Source organism: Ochotona princeps, chromosome 1, assembly GCF_030435755.1.
Source record: "Ochotona princeps isolate mOchPri1 chromosome 1, mOchPri1.hap1, whole genome shotgun sequence".
Lineage (NCBI taxonomy): Eukaryota > Metazoa > Chordata > Mammalia > Lagomorpha > Ochotonidae > Ochotona > Ochotona princeps.
This window is the reverse complement of record NC_080832.1, coordinates 25606108-25623710: the sequence shown is the minus strand read 5'-3', so window position 1 is coordinate 25623710 and position 17603 is coordinate 25606108. Positions and strand designations below refer to the sequence as shown.

At 43.1% G+C, this 17603-nt stretch overlaps 1 protein-coding gene across 1 annotated transcript in view; it reads left to right on the top strand.

Annotated features, from left to right (window-relative positions):
* Positions 1 to 17603, top strand: part of ARFGEF3 (ARFGEF family member 3) — a 172907-nt gene that overhangs the window by 150384 nt on the left and 4920 nt on the right. Inside the window, exons 25-32 of the mRNA XM_004587269.3 lie at positions 2611 to 2714; positions 4654 to 4798; positions 7339 to 7467; positions 9484 to 9660; positions 11677 to 11791; positions 12844 to 12946; positions 13188 to 13319; positions 15299 to 15420. Of these exons, the coding sequence (XP_004587326.2) occupies positions 2611 to 2714; positions 4654 to 4798; positions 7339 to 7467; positions 9484 to 9660; positions 11677 to 11791; positions 12844 to 12946; positions 13188 to 13319; positions 15299 to 15420 (1027 nt within the window). The remainder of the gene's footprint in view (positions 1 to 2610; positions 2715 to 4653; positions 4799 to 7338; positions 7468 to 9483; positions 9661 to 11676; positions 11792 to 12843; positions 12947 to 13187; positions 13320 to 15298; positions 15421 to 17603) is intronic.

Genomic DNA, 17603 nt, shown 5'->3' with positions numbered 1-17603 from the left:
GGTAACCCTGTGTGCCCCTGTCGGCAGACAGAAGAGACTCTAGGCAAGAGAGATCATTGCTGCAGTACTTCGAGGGGTGGTGAACTTGTCTTCGGCAATATTGTAGCAGTGAGATGCAGCCTGGATTGTTCACACACAGACCCTGAGAAAGCAGGTCCCGAGATGATATGCACCACTCCAAGTGGCTTACAAGGACCAGTGTTGCCCAGAATTAGGATACCTAAATGAAAAGCAAGCTAGATGTGGAGAATGACCCAATCCATGCAGGCTATTACAAAATATCTCAGACTGGGCCACATCTGAACAATGGAAAATCATTTATTCATTGCTTTGAAAGACAGAAATCTCCCCATTTACTGCTAATCTCTGCAAAATACCTTCAACAGCTGGGACCAGACCAGGCTGAAGTCAGCAGCCAGGAATTCAATCTGAATCTCCCACCTGGGTGCCAGGGACCCAAGTATTTGAGACATCACCTGCTGCCTCCCAGAGTACACAGTAGCAGGAAACCCTATCTGAAGCTGAGCTAGCCCTCAAGTCCAGAGGTTCCAGTATGGGATATGGGCACCCCAAGTGGTAACCTAACCACTGCACCCCAAAGCTTCATGCTTGCAGTTCTAGTGGCCAGGGAGCCTAGGGTCAAGGTGCCAGCACAGTGCATGTCTGGGGATGGATGATGCTGTGTGTTTTCTTGGTGCATGCTGACCTAACAGGAGGGGGAAGGCAGCTCTCAGGAGCGCTTGATTATGGTGCTTCAATACGTGAACTGGGGAAGGGGGAACACACACACTCAGTTCATAGCAGAGAAGAAAGTAAGGCATTCTCCTGTGGACATTTAGACCTGTTGATCATGCGTGAAATATTCAAGTAAAGATACCTGGTGAGCTGCTAGAAATGAAAGATTATGTCTCTGCAAGCAGTTAGAGACTGAAAATAGGAAAAATTACCAGTGTGCATATGTAAGGGATTTAAAAGATAGTTTGTACTCTTTTTCTATGTGTTATAAAGTAGAATTAGTTGTATAGGACTTGGGGGTGAGTTGGAAGAGGCAGAATCCCCCATATAGCCTCTCTGCCCATAGGAGTGCCATGTGTGTGGACTCAGATGAGTTATACAGCAGGCACAGTAAAACTCTCTCTCTCTCTCTCTCACTCACTCACTCACTCACTCACTCTCACTGTCTTTGGGAAATCATAATCAACAGCATAGGAAATAGGCTTATTTTTACTTCTTATCTGCTTATTTCACATGCACTTGACCTTATGTTTTTATAACATAAGATATGCTCATGTAAAGCAAGAACTGTCCCACTGTAGCTTACTGGTCAAATTTGACCCGCTGACAATTTTTAATAAGTTTTATTGGAACACAGCCATGCTCACTCAGCAACTGCTGCTTTCCTGCTAATTCAACTGGATGGAGTTAGCATACAATATGACATACAAATCCTTAAGTACTTACTGTCTAACGCTTTATCGAAAGAAATTGCCTGTCGTTTATCTAAAGCATAAGCATGTTTTGTTGTCATTTAAAAGGCAAAATATTCCTCACTGCCTCTGAATTTTTTAAAAAGATTTATTTTTATTGCAAAGTCAGATATACAGAGAGGAGGAGAAACAGAGAGGAAGATCTTCTGTCCACTGATTCATTCTCCGATCGGCTGCAAGGGTCAGAGCTGAGCCAATCCAAAGCCAGGGGCTGGAGCCTCTTCTGGGTCTCCCACGTGGGTGCAGGATCCAAAGGCTTTGGGTCATCCTTGAATGCTTTCACAGGCCACAAGCAGGGAGGTGGATGGGATGCAGGGCTGCTGGATTAGAACTGGTACCCATATGGGATCCTAGCACGTTCAAGGGGAGGACTTTAGCTGCTAGGCTACCGCGCCAGGCCCTTTCTCTGATTTTTAGCTAATTGGTCATTATATTTGTTTCCCACAGGGAAGGTGCTAGTTGCTACAGATGTAGACAATTATAAAACGATCAGTGCTGTGGAAAGATTTTATGAAAGTATAGCAGTAGTCCATTAAGAAAGAAGAAAATGTGATTCTTCATTACGCTTTACCCATAAACAATCTACATACCCCGCGAGAGCTGTCTTGCATGTTTCGATATGTACCTAAGCATGCAGAATCCATTGAAACACAAGCAGTGTGTTTTCTCAAACCCCAGACACAGTCTACGCAGAGATGGTCTTCATGTATCGTCACCACCTAATGCCATGCTCTGCCAACACACATGGTGCTTTCTCAGCTTCAGAGGCTGGGCGCTTCGTGGCAGCCCAGCTCAGGGCTCATTTCTGGGCTCATGCCCTGCCATCAACAAAGTTCAGGGGAAGTGGATCAGTGTGTACCTACGTGCCAAAGAACCCATGGGCATGGTTTAGCGGTAGGAGCAGTTGGAAAACAATGTAATCCAACCAAAGAACATGCCAGGGTCCCACTTCTAGTCCTCATATGCGCATACGGGGGAAAGGACTGAAAGGATTATTTTTTCTTAGTTTTGTACTGTGCTAGTCTCTGTTTGGGGAACAAACGCCATGTGAGTTAAAGGCCCTTCTGCCACAAGGGGAATGCCGGGTAATTTGGTCTGCTTCTGTGTGCTCACACTCCCCCAGGGGAGGTGGACTGTAAGGAGATTGGAGACTGCGTGCCTGGCCCAGGAGCCACATCCACCGACCTGTGCCTGCCCGCCCTGGAGTACCTGAGGCGCTGCTCTCAGGTAAGCGAGACCTCCACCCCCACGAGGACCTACTGAGTCCATTTTTTTCCGGCAAACTTTCTGAAGCCCTCTCTATGCGTGGATGCCTTTGCGTGAATCCCCAGAGACTCGCTCCCTGCTCTCTCGGAAGAGACGGAGTCTCTGGTGTCTATCCTATCCCTCCCACAAAGGAAAGGAAATAATGAGGACGCAGAGACACACAGAAGGACCCTGAGGCCTGTGAAGCATCCCACACTCTGACACATGCATTCCCACAGTCTCTGTCAGGCAGGAAGGAGAGAGAGGGTCAGGGTCACGAAGTCATGGATGCTTCCGTGATGGTATGGAAATGTGGAAGGTGAGGTGCAGACAGTGGCCAGAGACACTGGGTAGAGGAGGAGCAGCATGTTTCAACGAGACCTGGCAAAGGGAGCCAATGGGAAGCTTCTTAGAGCCAACATGACCTTCGTCATGCTTTGTCCTTTCCCGTGTGCAGTGCCCGCCGGTCCAGGCCATGCCTTCCTGCCAGCCCTTTCTCCTCAGGCTCCAGAGACAGCCCCCTCTCAGTAGTTTCTCTCCTGTCTCCTCAGGCTGTGTGCACAGATCTCTGTCTGCTACCTCTGCCTCCTCTAGCTTACTCCCCTAAGCCCCACGTGACAAAACCCCTGGCTTCCTACTCACACACACGTCCCTCCCTCCACCCCTCCCCAAGCTCGCTGGCTTGCTCTCTGGCGTTCCAGTTCCCTTATCCCCTCAGTACAACATGCTCATGGCTTCCCAGGACAATTGTCATGTCCTTTTCCTGGTCTGTCATAACAGCCCAGACGTCTGTGTGACATGCCCGTGTCTCACACACACCTCACTCCTTATTGTACCAATCCTTGAGTTTTCCCTGTAGCGATGATACTGGAAGTTTTGTTCCCTGTGAAGAAATTGTGCTGCATAAAACCTACAAGGACAGGTACTTTTGCCCATCTGCACCCCAGTTCAGACTGGGCATAGCAGGCAGATTTTTTAATCCATGAAGCTAAAGAATCTTGGGAATTTGGCCCAGGGCCAAAGGACTGGACTTGAGCAATGGAACAAATAGCCAAGCCACTCTTCGGTGCTACTCTTTTAAAATATATGTGTGTATTTTTAAAGTATATATATTTATTATATATGCTATATATTCTACTTATATATTTTACAGTATATTGTTTAATATGATGTGTGTGTATATATAGATAGATTTGAAAGGCAAGGAGATAGGGTTCCCAGTCAGATTTGCTACCCAAATTCCTACAGTGACTAGGGCTGAGCTCATGCTAAAGCCAGGAGCCAGGAACTCAGCCCAGGTCTCCCACATGAGTAACAGGAACTCAATTGCTTGAGCCATCACAGCTACCTTCCAGTGTCTGCACTGATAGCAAGAACAGTGGTGTCAAGAACCAAGTAGCAAACCCAGTTACTTGCAAGGGGGTGCAGATTAACTACCAAGCTAAGCTCTACTTCTGACATCTGTCTCTCTCCCACCTGACCTTATACGCCTCCATTTCCCCCAGTGTCTCACTGTCCCTGTTTCCAGTGTGGCTGACTCAGGAAAATACCAGAATCTGGAATCCCATTTGCTAGTCTTCTAGGATCCCAGAGGCAAAAATACAAAAACTCTGTAAAGTTCCAACTTTGACACTGAAAAATTACCCACTATTTTGATTGCTGTTTCATCTGCTTGATGGAATAAATACCTCTAGTAAATGACCTCTTAAAAACTCAATCGCAAAAAACGGGGGATGCAGAAATCAGAAAACTCATTATTAAAGAAAAATCCCAATCATATTCAACAACGTTAAAATTTGAAGACATCAGAGCTTTTCTAGGTCCCTGTCTCCCATTTTACTGATACATAATATTACTGTTCTTTAACACCCAGAATGCAGCTTTTTCCAATCGATAATTGAAAGCTTTTTATCATTTTTAGTTACTGGCCAAGATATATAAAATGCCCTTGAAGCCAATATTCCTTAGTGGGCGACTTGCTAGTTTGCCACGAAGACTTCAGGAGCAATCAGCAAGCAGTGAAGATGGCATCGAATCAGTCCTGTCTGATTTTGATGATGACACTGGTAAGTTCAATCAGGTTATATGTGATATTCATATGCCCATGAGATTAAGTGATAAGCAAGTAATAGTAGGCAAGAAGGAACACACAGTTTTGTTCTTTTTGTATAAAAACATGTTTCCCTAAAATTGCCATGAACTTTCCAAGCATGCCACTTTCTAATAGTGCCTCCAGTCCTTTTTGGACGCCTTCATTTAAAATGTACTTTCTTTTTTTTAAAGATTTATGTATATTTATTGGGAAGTCAGATATACAGAGAGGAGGAGAGACAGTGAGGAAGATCCTCCATCCGGTGATTCACTCCCCAAGTGAGCGCAACGGTCGAAACTATGCTGATCCAAAGCCAGGATCCAGGAACTTCTTCCAGGTCTCCCACACGGGTGCAGAGTCCCAAGGCTTTGGGCTGTCCTCGACTGCTTACCCAGGCCACAAGCAGGGAGCTGGATGGGAAGTGGAGCTGCCCGGATTAGAACCGGCGCCCATATGGGATCCCGGCACGTTCAAGGCGAGGACTTTAGCCACTAGGCCACGCCGCCAGGCCCTAAAATGTACTTTCTAACTTTGAGTGGAATTCAGCAAATCAGAATGAAGTGCATTGCTGCAATGGTACTTCGGGTGGCTGGTAACTTGCATTAACATCCTTTTACGAAGCACAATCATTGCATGAGCAATTTCTGCAGGATGTTTTAGAGACTGTGGCACTTAAGACATCACTGGAAAGAGAATTTCTGTGAGGCTGAAGGCCAAGGATAAGACAATTTTAAGGAATTTTATACAAATTTCTTAAAAGTCCCCTATGATGTCATGTGATGCACTTCAATCAATTGATTTTAGATAACTTTCAGATGGATTGACTCCTTAGCCCTGCTGTCCTCTAACTTGGGAAACTCGGTTTCTCTGCTTCTCTAAATGGAAACTATAACCCTTCTTCTAAATGGAAAGTATAACGCCACACTAGGTCTAATTTCTGACCATAGGGTGTTTCCAATTTATCAGTTTTGCCAAAGGACTTTTGGGGGGGAGGCGTTTAAATTTTTCTTGTTTGTTTTAATGTTATTCTATATTGCTATTACAAATTCATATTGGGGTTTAGCTGGAATATTTCATTTTCAATAGAGAATATAAAAGCAACCCAACCTCACTAGTTCAGATGAGTCATGGAAAAGAATTATAGGAGAAAATAAACAGCTACATAGAGAACAATTAAAATAATGGAAATTGGCTAGATTTTTGCCTAGCAGAGGCATCATTTTAATGATTCGGTAAGAATAATTTTTACTTATAATTATCTAAGCTGGAGGTTGCAAGCCTAAGCAGAAGCTAATGTTATGTCTAACGTATCCTTCTAAGCAGTCGTAAATGGTTGTGTATGGAACAGTGAGTGCCGCCTTTCTCTCTGAGGCAAAGCAGTCAGCAGTATTTTTTCTAGGAAGACCATTTTATGGATATAGTTCAGTCAAGTACCCACCTAGTTTCCCATATTATCTACTCATCAAGACTTATAAATATGCCTGCAATATGGATTAAAAGAACAGAGAGATTTAAGTTAGCATTAAAAATTAAACAGTTCTCAATGTTGAGATTTTTCTCGGGTGATCATCTTACTTCCAAAGGCAAATAATTCTACTTCATGAAAGATATACAAAATTGGACAGAACACAAAAAACACAAGGGAATTGTTTTAAAACGTTCAAGGAAATGTGCATTATGAAAAACAATGCCTGGGTTTCACGTTTTGGCAACAAAATACTTCCTTTTACTCTATTTTTCATGAACCTCTTAAAGGCTTAAAGGACCTTCCTATACATACAGGCAAGTGTGCAGGATATACAACTAACAACTAAACGCTGTGATAAAAATGGACCCATCTGCCAGCTTTCCTGCCAGCAACCTTGGGCCCAACTCAGATCTTGTATTTCTTCCTTCTCTCTCTCTCTCTACACTTGAGTTTAAAACAAACCCAAAACATTACAGCATTTCATCTGCAAATGTGTCGGTATGGGTAGTTTGAAGGTAACAGAGCATAACCACAATGCCATTATCACACCTGAAAAATCAGTGACTTCCAATGGATTTGAGATTGCCAGAGGCTGGGGTGAGAGAAGTCACTGCTAAATGGTGAACAGAATTTATACTTGAGGTAACAAAAAATGTTTTGGAAATAGCACTGATGGTTTGAGTAACATTGTGAATGTAATTAACAACTCTAAACTGTAGCTGTAAAACAGCCATTTTTATCATTACTAAGTCAATGGACCCAAAAGGATATTTTATGATTTTTGCTATCATCAACTTCTAAGAAACCTGATAGCCCTAAGAAAATACGGCGAATTTCTATATCACACTTCTATTAAAAGGAAATAAGTAAGGAAAGTGAGATGTTTTGTTCCTTTGACTTTGTCAAAGCATGCAGAATACGTTTAGAGACAGAGGACTCACACAGTGGGTGATGTTGACAGCTTAGGTACCATGTTTGGTTGAGCTGCACCGTAATTCTTTGTTAGGTTCACTGGATGTCATGGAGGTGTGCTTTTGGGTTGCCAGGTCTCATTGAAGTCTGGATCATCCTGCTGGAGCAGCTGACGGCAGCTGTGTCCAATTGTCCACGTCAACACCAACCGCCAACCTTGGACCTGCTTTTTGAGCTGTTGAGAGATGTCACCAAAATACCTGGTAAGCAGATTTATGTTTGCTGCTGTGGATAACCGTTACTCATACAACTTCTCCTAGGAAAGTACTTCTGTGGGCTATCTACCCGTTTTCACTGGTGGCTAGACTTGAAGTGTCACATGCAACAGATGCAAGGAGGACACTTCCAAAAGATATGTCGATTTTGATGCAAAAGAATTATTTCATGCTTAAAAAAATCTTAAAATGTATGAAAATGCATACTATAAAAACCAAGAGTGAGTGTCAAATATTTGTACACCAAAATAAACTTCTCCAGTAATTCCATATTTTTTCACAAATTTTTAATGAACTCTCATATTTGCTAAATGGCTATAATATACAATGTTTAAATGTTGAAGCTATATCCTGTGGATTTTACATTTCTTCCAGGTCATTAGCTAATTGTGTTGAATTGCCACATTGGCTGGGGCTGAGGATGTACTGTCAATGTTCCTGTGGGTCACTGGGCCACACTTGTAATCCATGCTGCTAGTGCCCAGGCTGCCTGTAGAATTCACTAATGCATGCTACTAGCCCCAGAACTGTCCATAGAGCTCACCAGATCTGCCACTCCCAAGAACGTGCAGTATTAACACAATAACATCCTGCTGGTATAAAGGTCAAAGGCACAAGATTTGAAAAGACATTTAATGCTTACCTGGTACAGTCCCCTGATTTTATTAGAGCGAATGGCCCTTAGACACATTTCTTGTTCTGAATTAAACACATTTAGCATGCACAGTTCTTTCTGGCAGTTTATAGAAGTTTGCTGGAAGAATAAGTTAATGAAGCCATTAATTCCATAGTGTGGAGTCTGTATTTACCTTATTAAAGACTTAATGATTGACACTGTTTCTGTAGCAAATTCTATTTTCAGGAAAAAATACTGGAGCTACTCCCACATACTAGATAGAAAAATAAGGAGGTATCTTATGGAATTATTTACCACTCTACATGTCTCACTGTTTGGTACCACTTCTGCTTTCATATTAATTACCACTAAATAGGGCTCGGCAGCGTGGCCTAGTGGCTAAGGTCCTCGCCTTGATCCCATATGGCTGCTGGTTCTAATCCCGACAGCTCCACTTCCTCTCTATCTCTCCTCCTCTCAGTATATCTGACTTTGTAATAATAAAAAAAAAAATTACCACTAAATGTTAATAAGGGCATTTAAACCAACATCTTCACTCATAGGTATATGAGAATTAAAGAATTTAATAGTGATGAAGACAAAAGCGTGTATATAAAATAAGGAATGGTAAATATAAATATTCTTCAGACATTAAAATAGTATTTGTAAATGGTATTTAATGGCATGGATAATACAGGGATTATGTTAAAATTTATAGAGTCCTTTCAACTGTATAAATCTTTGTGCATTTCTACACAAATATATCCCTGCCTTCAAAAAGCACTAAAAGAAAACACATCAAAATGTCGTTATCTGGATGAGTTTTTCCTTTGCATTTCATGTAAGTTTCATGTTTACTGAAAAATGCATAACTTGATCTTATAATCAATTTTTTAAATGATTTCCCTAATAGCATTACCTGGGGGAAAAAGTAGACATCTTAAATATCCTTCAGAGATATCCCTTCAGTAGCCCTAAACACACTGCAGTAATGACATACAATAGAAATGTGACAATTAAAAACTAGCTAGATTTGCTGATCAATATGCAGAACACAGATTACATCATCCCCTTTATATAAAACTAATTTGGAAAAACACAGATCTGTTTTTCTGTTGTACAGAAACACATGCTCCTACATTTTTAAAGGGTCTTTTCTTAGAAACAAATGTAGCTACTTATATCTGTGGGCCAGCAGTTGACCAATTGATATTCCAACTTCATTTAACAACTAAATTGTTTTATGAGTAGAATCATCACTAAAATCAGACAGAATAGAAAAAAAATGACTCAGGTATTCTCTCATCACTGGTATGTTCTTTTGCTCTATTTGTGACTCAATGCCAAGTAATGACAAGGGGCTTCTGATATGGATTTTTCTTTTTCAGGTCCAGGGTTCGGGATCTACGCCGTGGTCCACCTCCTCCTTCCTGTGATGTCCCTTTGGCTCCGTCGTAGCCATAAAGACCACTCCTACTGGGATGTGGCCTCTGCGAATTTCAAGCACGCCATTGGTCTGTCCTGCGAGCTGGTGGTGGAGCACATACAAAGCTTTCTACACTCAGGTAGCCGCATGCCTGGCTGGTTCATGGCAGGGGAGGCTGAAAGGCAGCAGCTTTGTCTAACAGTGCGTCATAACTACCTAATGAGAACATCAACGTATGACTTTTGCCCTGGGATTTATTGACATAGAATTACAAGGGCAGTGCCAGCTTTTAATAGTATATCAAAGAAAACCTGATACCCATATGTCATCTGCAAAATTACCAGAGCACTCAAAATGCATGCCTGGTTAGAGAAAATACTGTAGGGTGGTAGCACAGCAAGTTAAACTGCCACTTAAGACTCCTGCATCCCAGATCAGAGTGCTGGGGCAAGTCCTAGGTGTTCTATTTGTGATCCAGCTTCCTGGTTATGCCTTTTTTATCTACCTCTATCTGTTTATTCATGATAGAGAGTTATAGAGCAAGAGGGTGAGAGATCTTCCATCTGTGGATTCACTCCCCATGCTAGCTACAACAACTAGAGCTGTACCAGTCTGAAGCCAGAGCTTCTTCCAGTCTCCCATGTGGGAACAGGGCCCAAGGATGTTGGTCATCCTCCTCTGTTTTCCCAGGCCATAAGGAGGGAGCTGGATCAGAAGTGGAACTCTGGGACTCAAACTGGTCCCTTTATGGAATGTTGGTGCTATAGGCAGAAAATTAGCTGTGACCCTAACCCCATGATCCTGGCTTTCTGGAGACTTATCCTCCTCATGAACACAGGAGACCTTGATGTAGTCCCAGGCTGCACTGACCTATTTCCTGTTTGTGGTGGCTATATAGCAGCTACAGAATTGATCTCGCTCTCCCCAACTACCTTTATGAAGTGTTAATATAAAAAACCATATGCAAGTCTAGTATATCTGTACATTGAGAAGGACGTCAGGTTCAAATAATGGAGCTGAAAAAATGAAGAAACACCCTTGGAGCCCGTGAGAGGGCAGGGTGAGTCCTGCTGTTCCTGTTTCTGAGTTCAAGTGAGGAGAGGAGATCTTACAAAAGCCTTTCAATTATTGACAGGAAGTTGCTTCGCCAGCTAGGGACGCAGAGGAGTTTCTCAGTGTCTACAGAAGCAAGGGGCAGATAAGAGCCTGATGTCTGCAGAAAAGAGGGATCCATCTGTCAGCTTTTCTGTTGGTGGAACCACTTTTGTGTAACATAAAGCCCTGCTCATGATCTGCCCCTGGGAAGGTCTGCAAACCATCAAGGTTGTAAGTGGAAGGGCAAGACATATGGAAGTAGATGACAAGAGGTCCCTTGTGGGAGAAGATAGAGCAATCAGAGAACACTGACCCCAAGGGAGAGACACAAAGCAGAGGGACTATTTCTATACTGATTGGCAAAGACAATTTGCCCTGCAATCAACAACACTTAGAAACTGGGGCGGGGGTAGGGGGAGTCACCTCCACATGCTAGTGGGAACTGTATCCTAAGAGGTTGGTATTCTCTATCTTGCCCATTGCTTTGCGCAGCAAGGGATCCCTGGAGGATTCCATGGTATCCTGCATTCTTGGGAGAACAATGCAGATGTGTTCTTTGGGCAAAGAGAATGTTATCATTTAGGACTATTTCTCTAGGTCTGTGGATAGTGTACAAACTGACAGGACTAATTTTACCCCCCCAAATTTATTTCATTTAATTCAACTATCAGAAGCCAAATTTTACCCCACCCCAATTTATTTCATTTAATTCAACTATCAGAGAAGTATATTTTTCTCATTTTAAACAATTTCCGTATAGGATGAAATATATACTTCACTTTGAAAAATGTACATTAACACAAGTGAACCAGATTGTTATATCTTGCTATATGTAGCAATGGATGGAACAAGCTGAAATTGGGTTAAAATGTTTTTTCAAGATAAGTGTTGTGATATTACTGGGTATTTTGGGAGTGTTGCCCTTTTTCTCATTCTTATTTCACCCAGACATTTATATATATTTTAATCACTCAGACTCTTCTCATTTGCACTATGGACATTTCAGTCAACCCCTGCAAACTGGAGTTCACTGAAACCCTGCCTTCACTTTTCCCCCTAGACATCCGGTACGAGAGCATGATCAACACCATGCTGAAGGATCTCTTCGAGTTACTCGTAGCGTGTGTGGCCAAACCCACGGAAACCATCTCCAGAGTGGGCTGCTCCTGCATTAGGTGAGAGGAACATGAATGGGATTGTTATTGTGAAGAGCAGGAAACTCAAACACCTTTTGTGATAGTGATCCAGTTTTAGATTTTTTGTTTTTTAAAGATTTTATTTAGTTGAAAAAAAAAAAGAGGAAGAGAGAGATCTTCATCCACTGGTTCACCTCCCAAAGTCTAAACAACCGAGCCTGGGCCAGGAGGAAGACAAGAGCCAGGGACTCCATCTGGGTCTCCTACCTGGGTGGTGATGGTTCAAGCTCTCCTGCACCTGCTACTTCCCAGCTGCATAAGCAGCATTGGACAAAGAGGTGGGGCTCCATCCCAGATACTCTGATAGGCAATGAGGTATCTCAAAAGCCAGCTTTGTCCCTAGACTATTTTTCATAAGTAACAAATAACTGTGTGCGAATATTCTTCAATCAGCAAATATTTGTAAGGCATTACACAAAGTACTCTGGTGTATAAAAAGTGATATAAACTAGGATTGCTGCCTTCCAGAAGCTGGTAGCCTATGCAGAGTGACAGCATAGAAGTCAGGTCACCTGAAAATGCTAACAGCGCTGAGAAACAGCTAAATGCCAGCAAACTCAGGAGGTCAGCAAGGACTTTCCCTGACACTTGTCCAGAGGCTCCAAGGTAAACAAGCTTTGGAGAGAGGAAGACTCTCTGTGCAGGAAAACAGAATGAACAAATGCATGGAAATTAAGAGTCCTCGGGACAATAGAATGCATTGGATTGAGTTTAAATGTTTCTTATTTGTAGAAGAGTGGTAGGAAATGGGAAAAAGTGAGGTTAGAACCTGTACAGTCTTATATGCATTGTCTGTTTCCACATTGACCTGTTTAATACGGATCCATTATTGTTTTTTATGGTGAAGTAGTTCAGGAAGTAGCATTTTGATAATGCAATACTAGATGGAAAGAAGGAAATGTGTTAAGATACAGGCCAACTTGAAAGGACACCATAGAACACACCCATGCATGAGTCTACCCAGATCTACTTTTTTGGTGACAACACAAAATCTGCAGATTCAAAGGTTTTGTTCTTGGTGCTTTGGGCAGGTATGTGCTCGTGACAGCAGGCCCTGTGTTCACGGAGGAGATGTGGCGGCTTGCCTGCTGTGCCCTGCAGGATGCCTTCTCTGCCACCCTCAAACCTGTCAAGGTAAATTGCTGTGAGCAGAGAGCTAGGGCAGGTCCTCATCTCCATAGCTCCCTAATGCCTCCAACCAGCCTCCTGGCTTCTCCCTGCCTCCTCTAGTAGGGAGTCTCACTTGACATCCCCCAGAGATAAGGAAGAAGTGGCTGGGTCAGTACTACTGCTCAGGCACAGTGCCAGTGTCAGAACCAAGGCTGTGTGCCTTGAACCAGGGTGCCCACGGTGAACATGTGCTGTCTCTCACCAGGACCTGCTGGGATGCTTCCACAGTGGCACCGAGAGCTTCAGTGGGGAAGGTTGCCAGGTGCGCGTGGCTGCCCCCTCCTCCTCCCCCAGTGCTGAGGCCGAGTACTGGCGCATACGAGCCATGGCCCAGCAGGTAAGGCCTGGGGCTCTCTCTCAGGGCCTCCAGAGCATGTCTGCAAGTCTTGCACCATGAGACTATCTTTCATTACCTCAGGGATGAACACAGCTAGTCTTCAGACAGTTCATGGAAATAGATATGTGTATTAGGAAAGCACAGTGCATGGATTTCAAAAATGAATGCTTTCACCAAAATAAGCTTTAGTTCTATTTTCCACAAACTTTTTAAAGTCTCCTTGTAGCTTCTCACTCTGATCTCTAACCAGTATGATTCTCCCAATCACCAGTGTTTTGTTCTCTCCGTCATCCCATGCTCAGTGCACCCTATAGCACCCAAACCCAGAAGAGCCTTCTCGGCAGTTTACTGAGGTTTCTAATAACTGTATGCTTAAATTAGACAGTGGATGGTATAGGATCACAAACTCCTTTGATTGATCTCCCAAAAAGAACAGAGCTAATGAGTTGAACATAGCAGATCATTAAAATTCAAGTGCACTCACCCATGCAGAATTCACTGTGTATCCATAGCCTTTTTCTTGTTGAGACACATGTGAGAAGTCACAAAAGCAGGTTGTAAGGACCTGAGAGCAAAGAATATGGTCTGTGGTTTTACCTTGGGGTTCGTAGAGCATAAAGGAAACACCCGGTGCACACTGGCTGAATCTCTGCACTTCCGAGACAGACAAGGTCTTACAGCAGTGGCATAAGCCAGAGATGGACTCCAGGACACTTAGGGTCAACAAGAAAGAAACAGAAGCAACTATATCCCCAACACTCCATAATATAAAATCAGCAAACATGTTTCAGTAGCTATGTGATAGCTGATATACTTTGAGCATTTAATACATATGTAAGCAGCTGTCAGATTTGAGTTAAAATGAAGTGGAGGTCGTGGTCAAAAGGATTTATTTCCCTACAAGATCCACTTCAATTCTGGATAAAGTTTCCCCATGGCACACTGACCAGCTAGGATCCCCAGATTATCCACATAAAGAACTCCATGACAATGCTCTTACTCCTGGCCTGGCTTGGCTTCCGCAGGGCTCTCTCAGCTATCCCTAAGCTATGGGACAAGGTCCTCCCACCTGCATCTCATACCACCCTGAGATGTGAGGGTACTGTGGGTTCTAAAGCCAGGGAGCATTTCTGCTTGAAGCACACGGGGCAGTTTGCAGAAGCCAGGATGGAAGAAATGTTGGGAGGTAGCAAGCAAGCAAGCAAGGCACTTAGGGGTGACTAGAAGCAAGCAAAAGAGGGTCTCCCAAAGGGAGAGTATCCCTAAATAGCTGTCACACATGACCTCAGAGAGCAGCTCTACTTGTGCACATAGCAGCCAGAATGTGAAAATCTCAACAGAATCCTCTCTGAAAGAAATCAGTCTTTTACTTCCTATTTCCATCTCCCTCACTCCCAAATTTTCCTCCAGCAATCTATCAATAATCTGATAACTCATACAAGATTTGGGAGGAAAAAGTTTGCTTAACAGCCCCCATATTTCCAAAGGTATTTTAAGTCATGTCAATTAAAATCATCTGACTCAAAGATCAGATCAGTCAGTGCTGCTACCGTCTATTGCAATGGTGTGACCACATCAGTAGTCCTGGCAGGAGACATCCTAATTAATTTCTTTTTCTCACGATGGATTTAATAGCATACCAAACAGATATCAAAATGAGATGATCTTTTGCAAACATAGCCCTTCTTTATTTACTCTAAATTCATATTAAATGGCAGCACTTGCTATTTGGAGTGTAATGAGGTGTCCTGTGGTGGAAGCAGTGATGTTATTAGCATTAGTGTCAACAGCTAACTTCTCTTATTTACTCCTTGCTTCCAGCGCTCTGCATTTGTAATACAGCTCCAGCAGGACATTTCATTCTCTCAGACACATGAGGGTAGGAAGAGGAAGGAACCTCCCCGGGGCGCCCTGCTCAGCCCTGGTGGAGCTCGGCGGGGATGCACTGTTCTGAATCCTGTCTCTTTGTGCTGGTGCAGGTGTTCATGCTGGACACCCAATGCTCACCGAAGACGCCGAACAACTTCGATCATGCTCAGTCTTGTCAGCTCATCATAGAACTACCCCCTGATGAGAAGCCAAATGGACACACCAAAAAAAGGTAAGCCACTGAACACTGACACATGGGACATTGTAGATCAAACAGGGCACTTCTTCGCCAGTCGTGCCCAGCATCACCAAGCTCAGCCATGCATACTCTGACTATACACAGTCATTTAGCAAAGAATTTTGCGCAAACCCTTAGCTTTGGAATTCAATGCTCCATATTCATTTTTATGTTTGTATGCTTGGACTGCCATAACTAAGTAAGCTACTTTAAATAAGGTAGCTTATACAAAAACTGTATTTTCTCACCCCTCTGAAGGCTGAGAGTTAGGAAGTAGATACTGGCAGGGTGTGTTCTGAGCCTTCTCTCCTGGCTTGCAGTGCTGCCTTCTCCCTGGGCATTCACGCGATCTTTCCCCTGGATGTGTCTATGGCCAGGCCTCTTCTTACAAAGACACCAGTCCTATGAGATTTTAGGGCCCACTTAGTGACTTCATTTCGACCCTTGCTCCAAATATAGTCACTGCTCAGGGATTAGAAGTCAGGACTTAAATGTATAAATGTAGGGGAAAATAGTTCGGCCCGTAGCACTGTACTTACAATCATCTTTTAAAACAAATCCCAAGTGGGTGAAGATGCCTTAAAGTCACTTGGGACACCCACATTCCGTACCTGAGTGCCTGGTTTTGAGCCCTGAGTCCACATCCTGGGAGGCAGGCAGAGATGACTCATGTGACCCGGTTTCTGCCACTCACGTGGGAGACTCACATTGAGGTCCTGCTTCCCAGCTTTATCCTGACCCAGCCCTAACCCTCGCAAGTGATTGGGAATATTCTCTCCTGAAACAATAATTGTTCCAATAGTAATTGGTTCAGATTGTTTCTGTGAGGAACACATCAATTGTGTAAGCAAGATCTGTGTCTTGCTATGAGAAACGTGCCCCTTTCAAATAGTAACATCCTGTCTAAGACATATTGTTGGTGGAGTTGATAAGCTATTATCAACTTCTGACCACTGACAGTAATGACAGTGGGCATTTGAACACTGTGGGTGAGGTGCAGCAGAGGGTACTTCCATACACATTGTATACATGAGAATATTCAGAGAAGCTGGGTCACTTACCCACGTGCATGTGACTGCCATTTGGAGTGCCAGAATCAAACCGGGCCTGGTGGAGCCCAGGCATCTGACCTGAGCCACTTGCAAGTGCAATGGCCTAATGCTGGGCCCTGCATCCTCCACACATCCATGCATAAATTCTAGCCCCCCGCATGATGATATTAAGGGATAGCACCTCTGGGAGGAGAGCAAAAAAGTCCTCACCAAAACCTCCAGAGCTGTGAGACATGAGCCAACCAGTCACTAGGATGTTACTACAGCAGCTCAGGCTAGGATATTTGATGTCATTCCCCAGGATCTAGATAATCTATCCAAGTGTTAGTAACACAATTAAATTGCTGTCCTAACCAGCTAACACAACTTAAAAATGTCACCCAAGTACTAACGTTTTTGCATGTGTTTTGTGTCAAAGAGCATGTAGAATGTTGAAAGACTGTAAGCCATGAATGAAAACTGTAACTATGGACTTAGCACCGCACTTCAGAAATAGAATTTTCCCAGAATATCCTGTGCTCTTCCCAGTTCTATCCCTGACTCCTTCAACTGCCACTCACTGCTTTGTAAGTGTTGGTCATTTATATATGTTTATAGGCCCAAGATTGTAGGATTCTTTCGCATCTTTAAGCATTGATATATTTTTGCCCCTTTTTACATGACTGGTTCACTTGCAACATATTAATTTTAAGTATTTTTGGACACAAGTGGGAAAAATAGGCTAAAATTTATAGATAAAACAGAAAATAGAATAACCTAACATATTTCTGGCTTAGAAGATTTTAGAGGTTAAGATTTAAAAATACAGCAAATTTGGCTGATAAAGTTACTTGCCACTTTTAATATGGAATCACCCACTCACCGGATTAAATAAAATGAGAAAAGCATATTAAATTCTCCAGCCAACTCCACTGAGTCAAAAGACATTCTCTAACGTTAAGGGCTCTCAGCCAGACTACATTCTCTGTATTTCCTACTCTTGTGTTCGACTCTTAGCAGAAGCAATTGTTAACACAGGGGCAGGATGGAGTGGATGAAGAGGGATGCCTAAGCAAAATGTGTTGTCTCTGATCAGGTGTCACTTTAAAATCACCTGTGGAAAAACTCAAATTACAACATTTAATA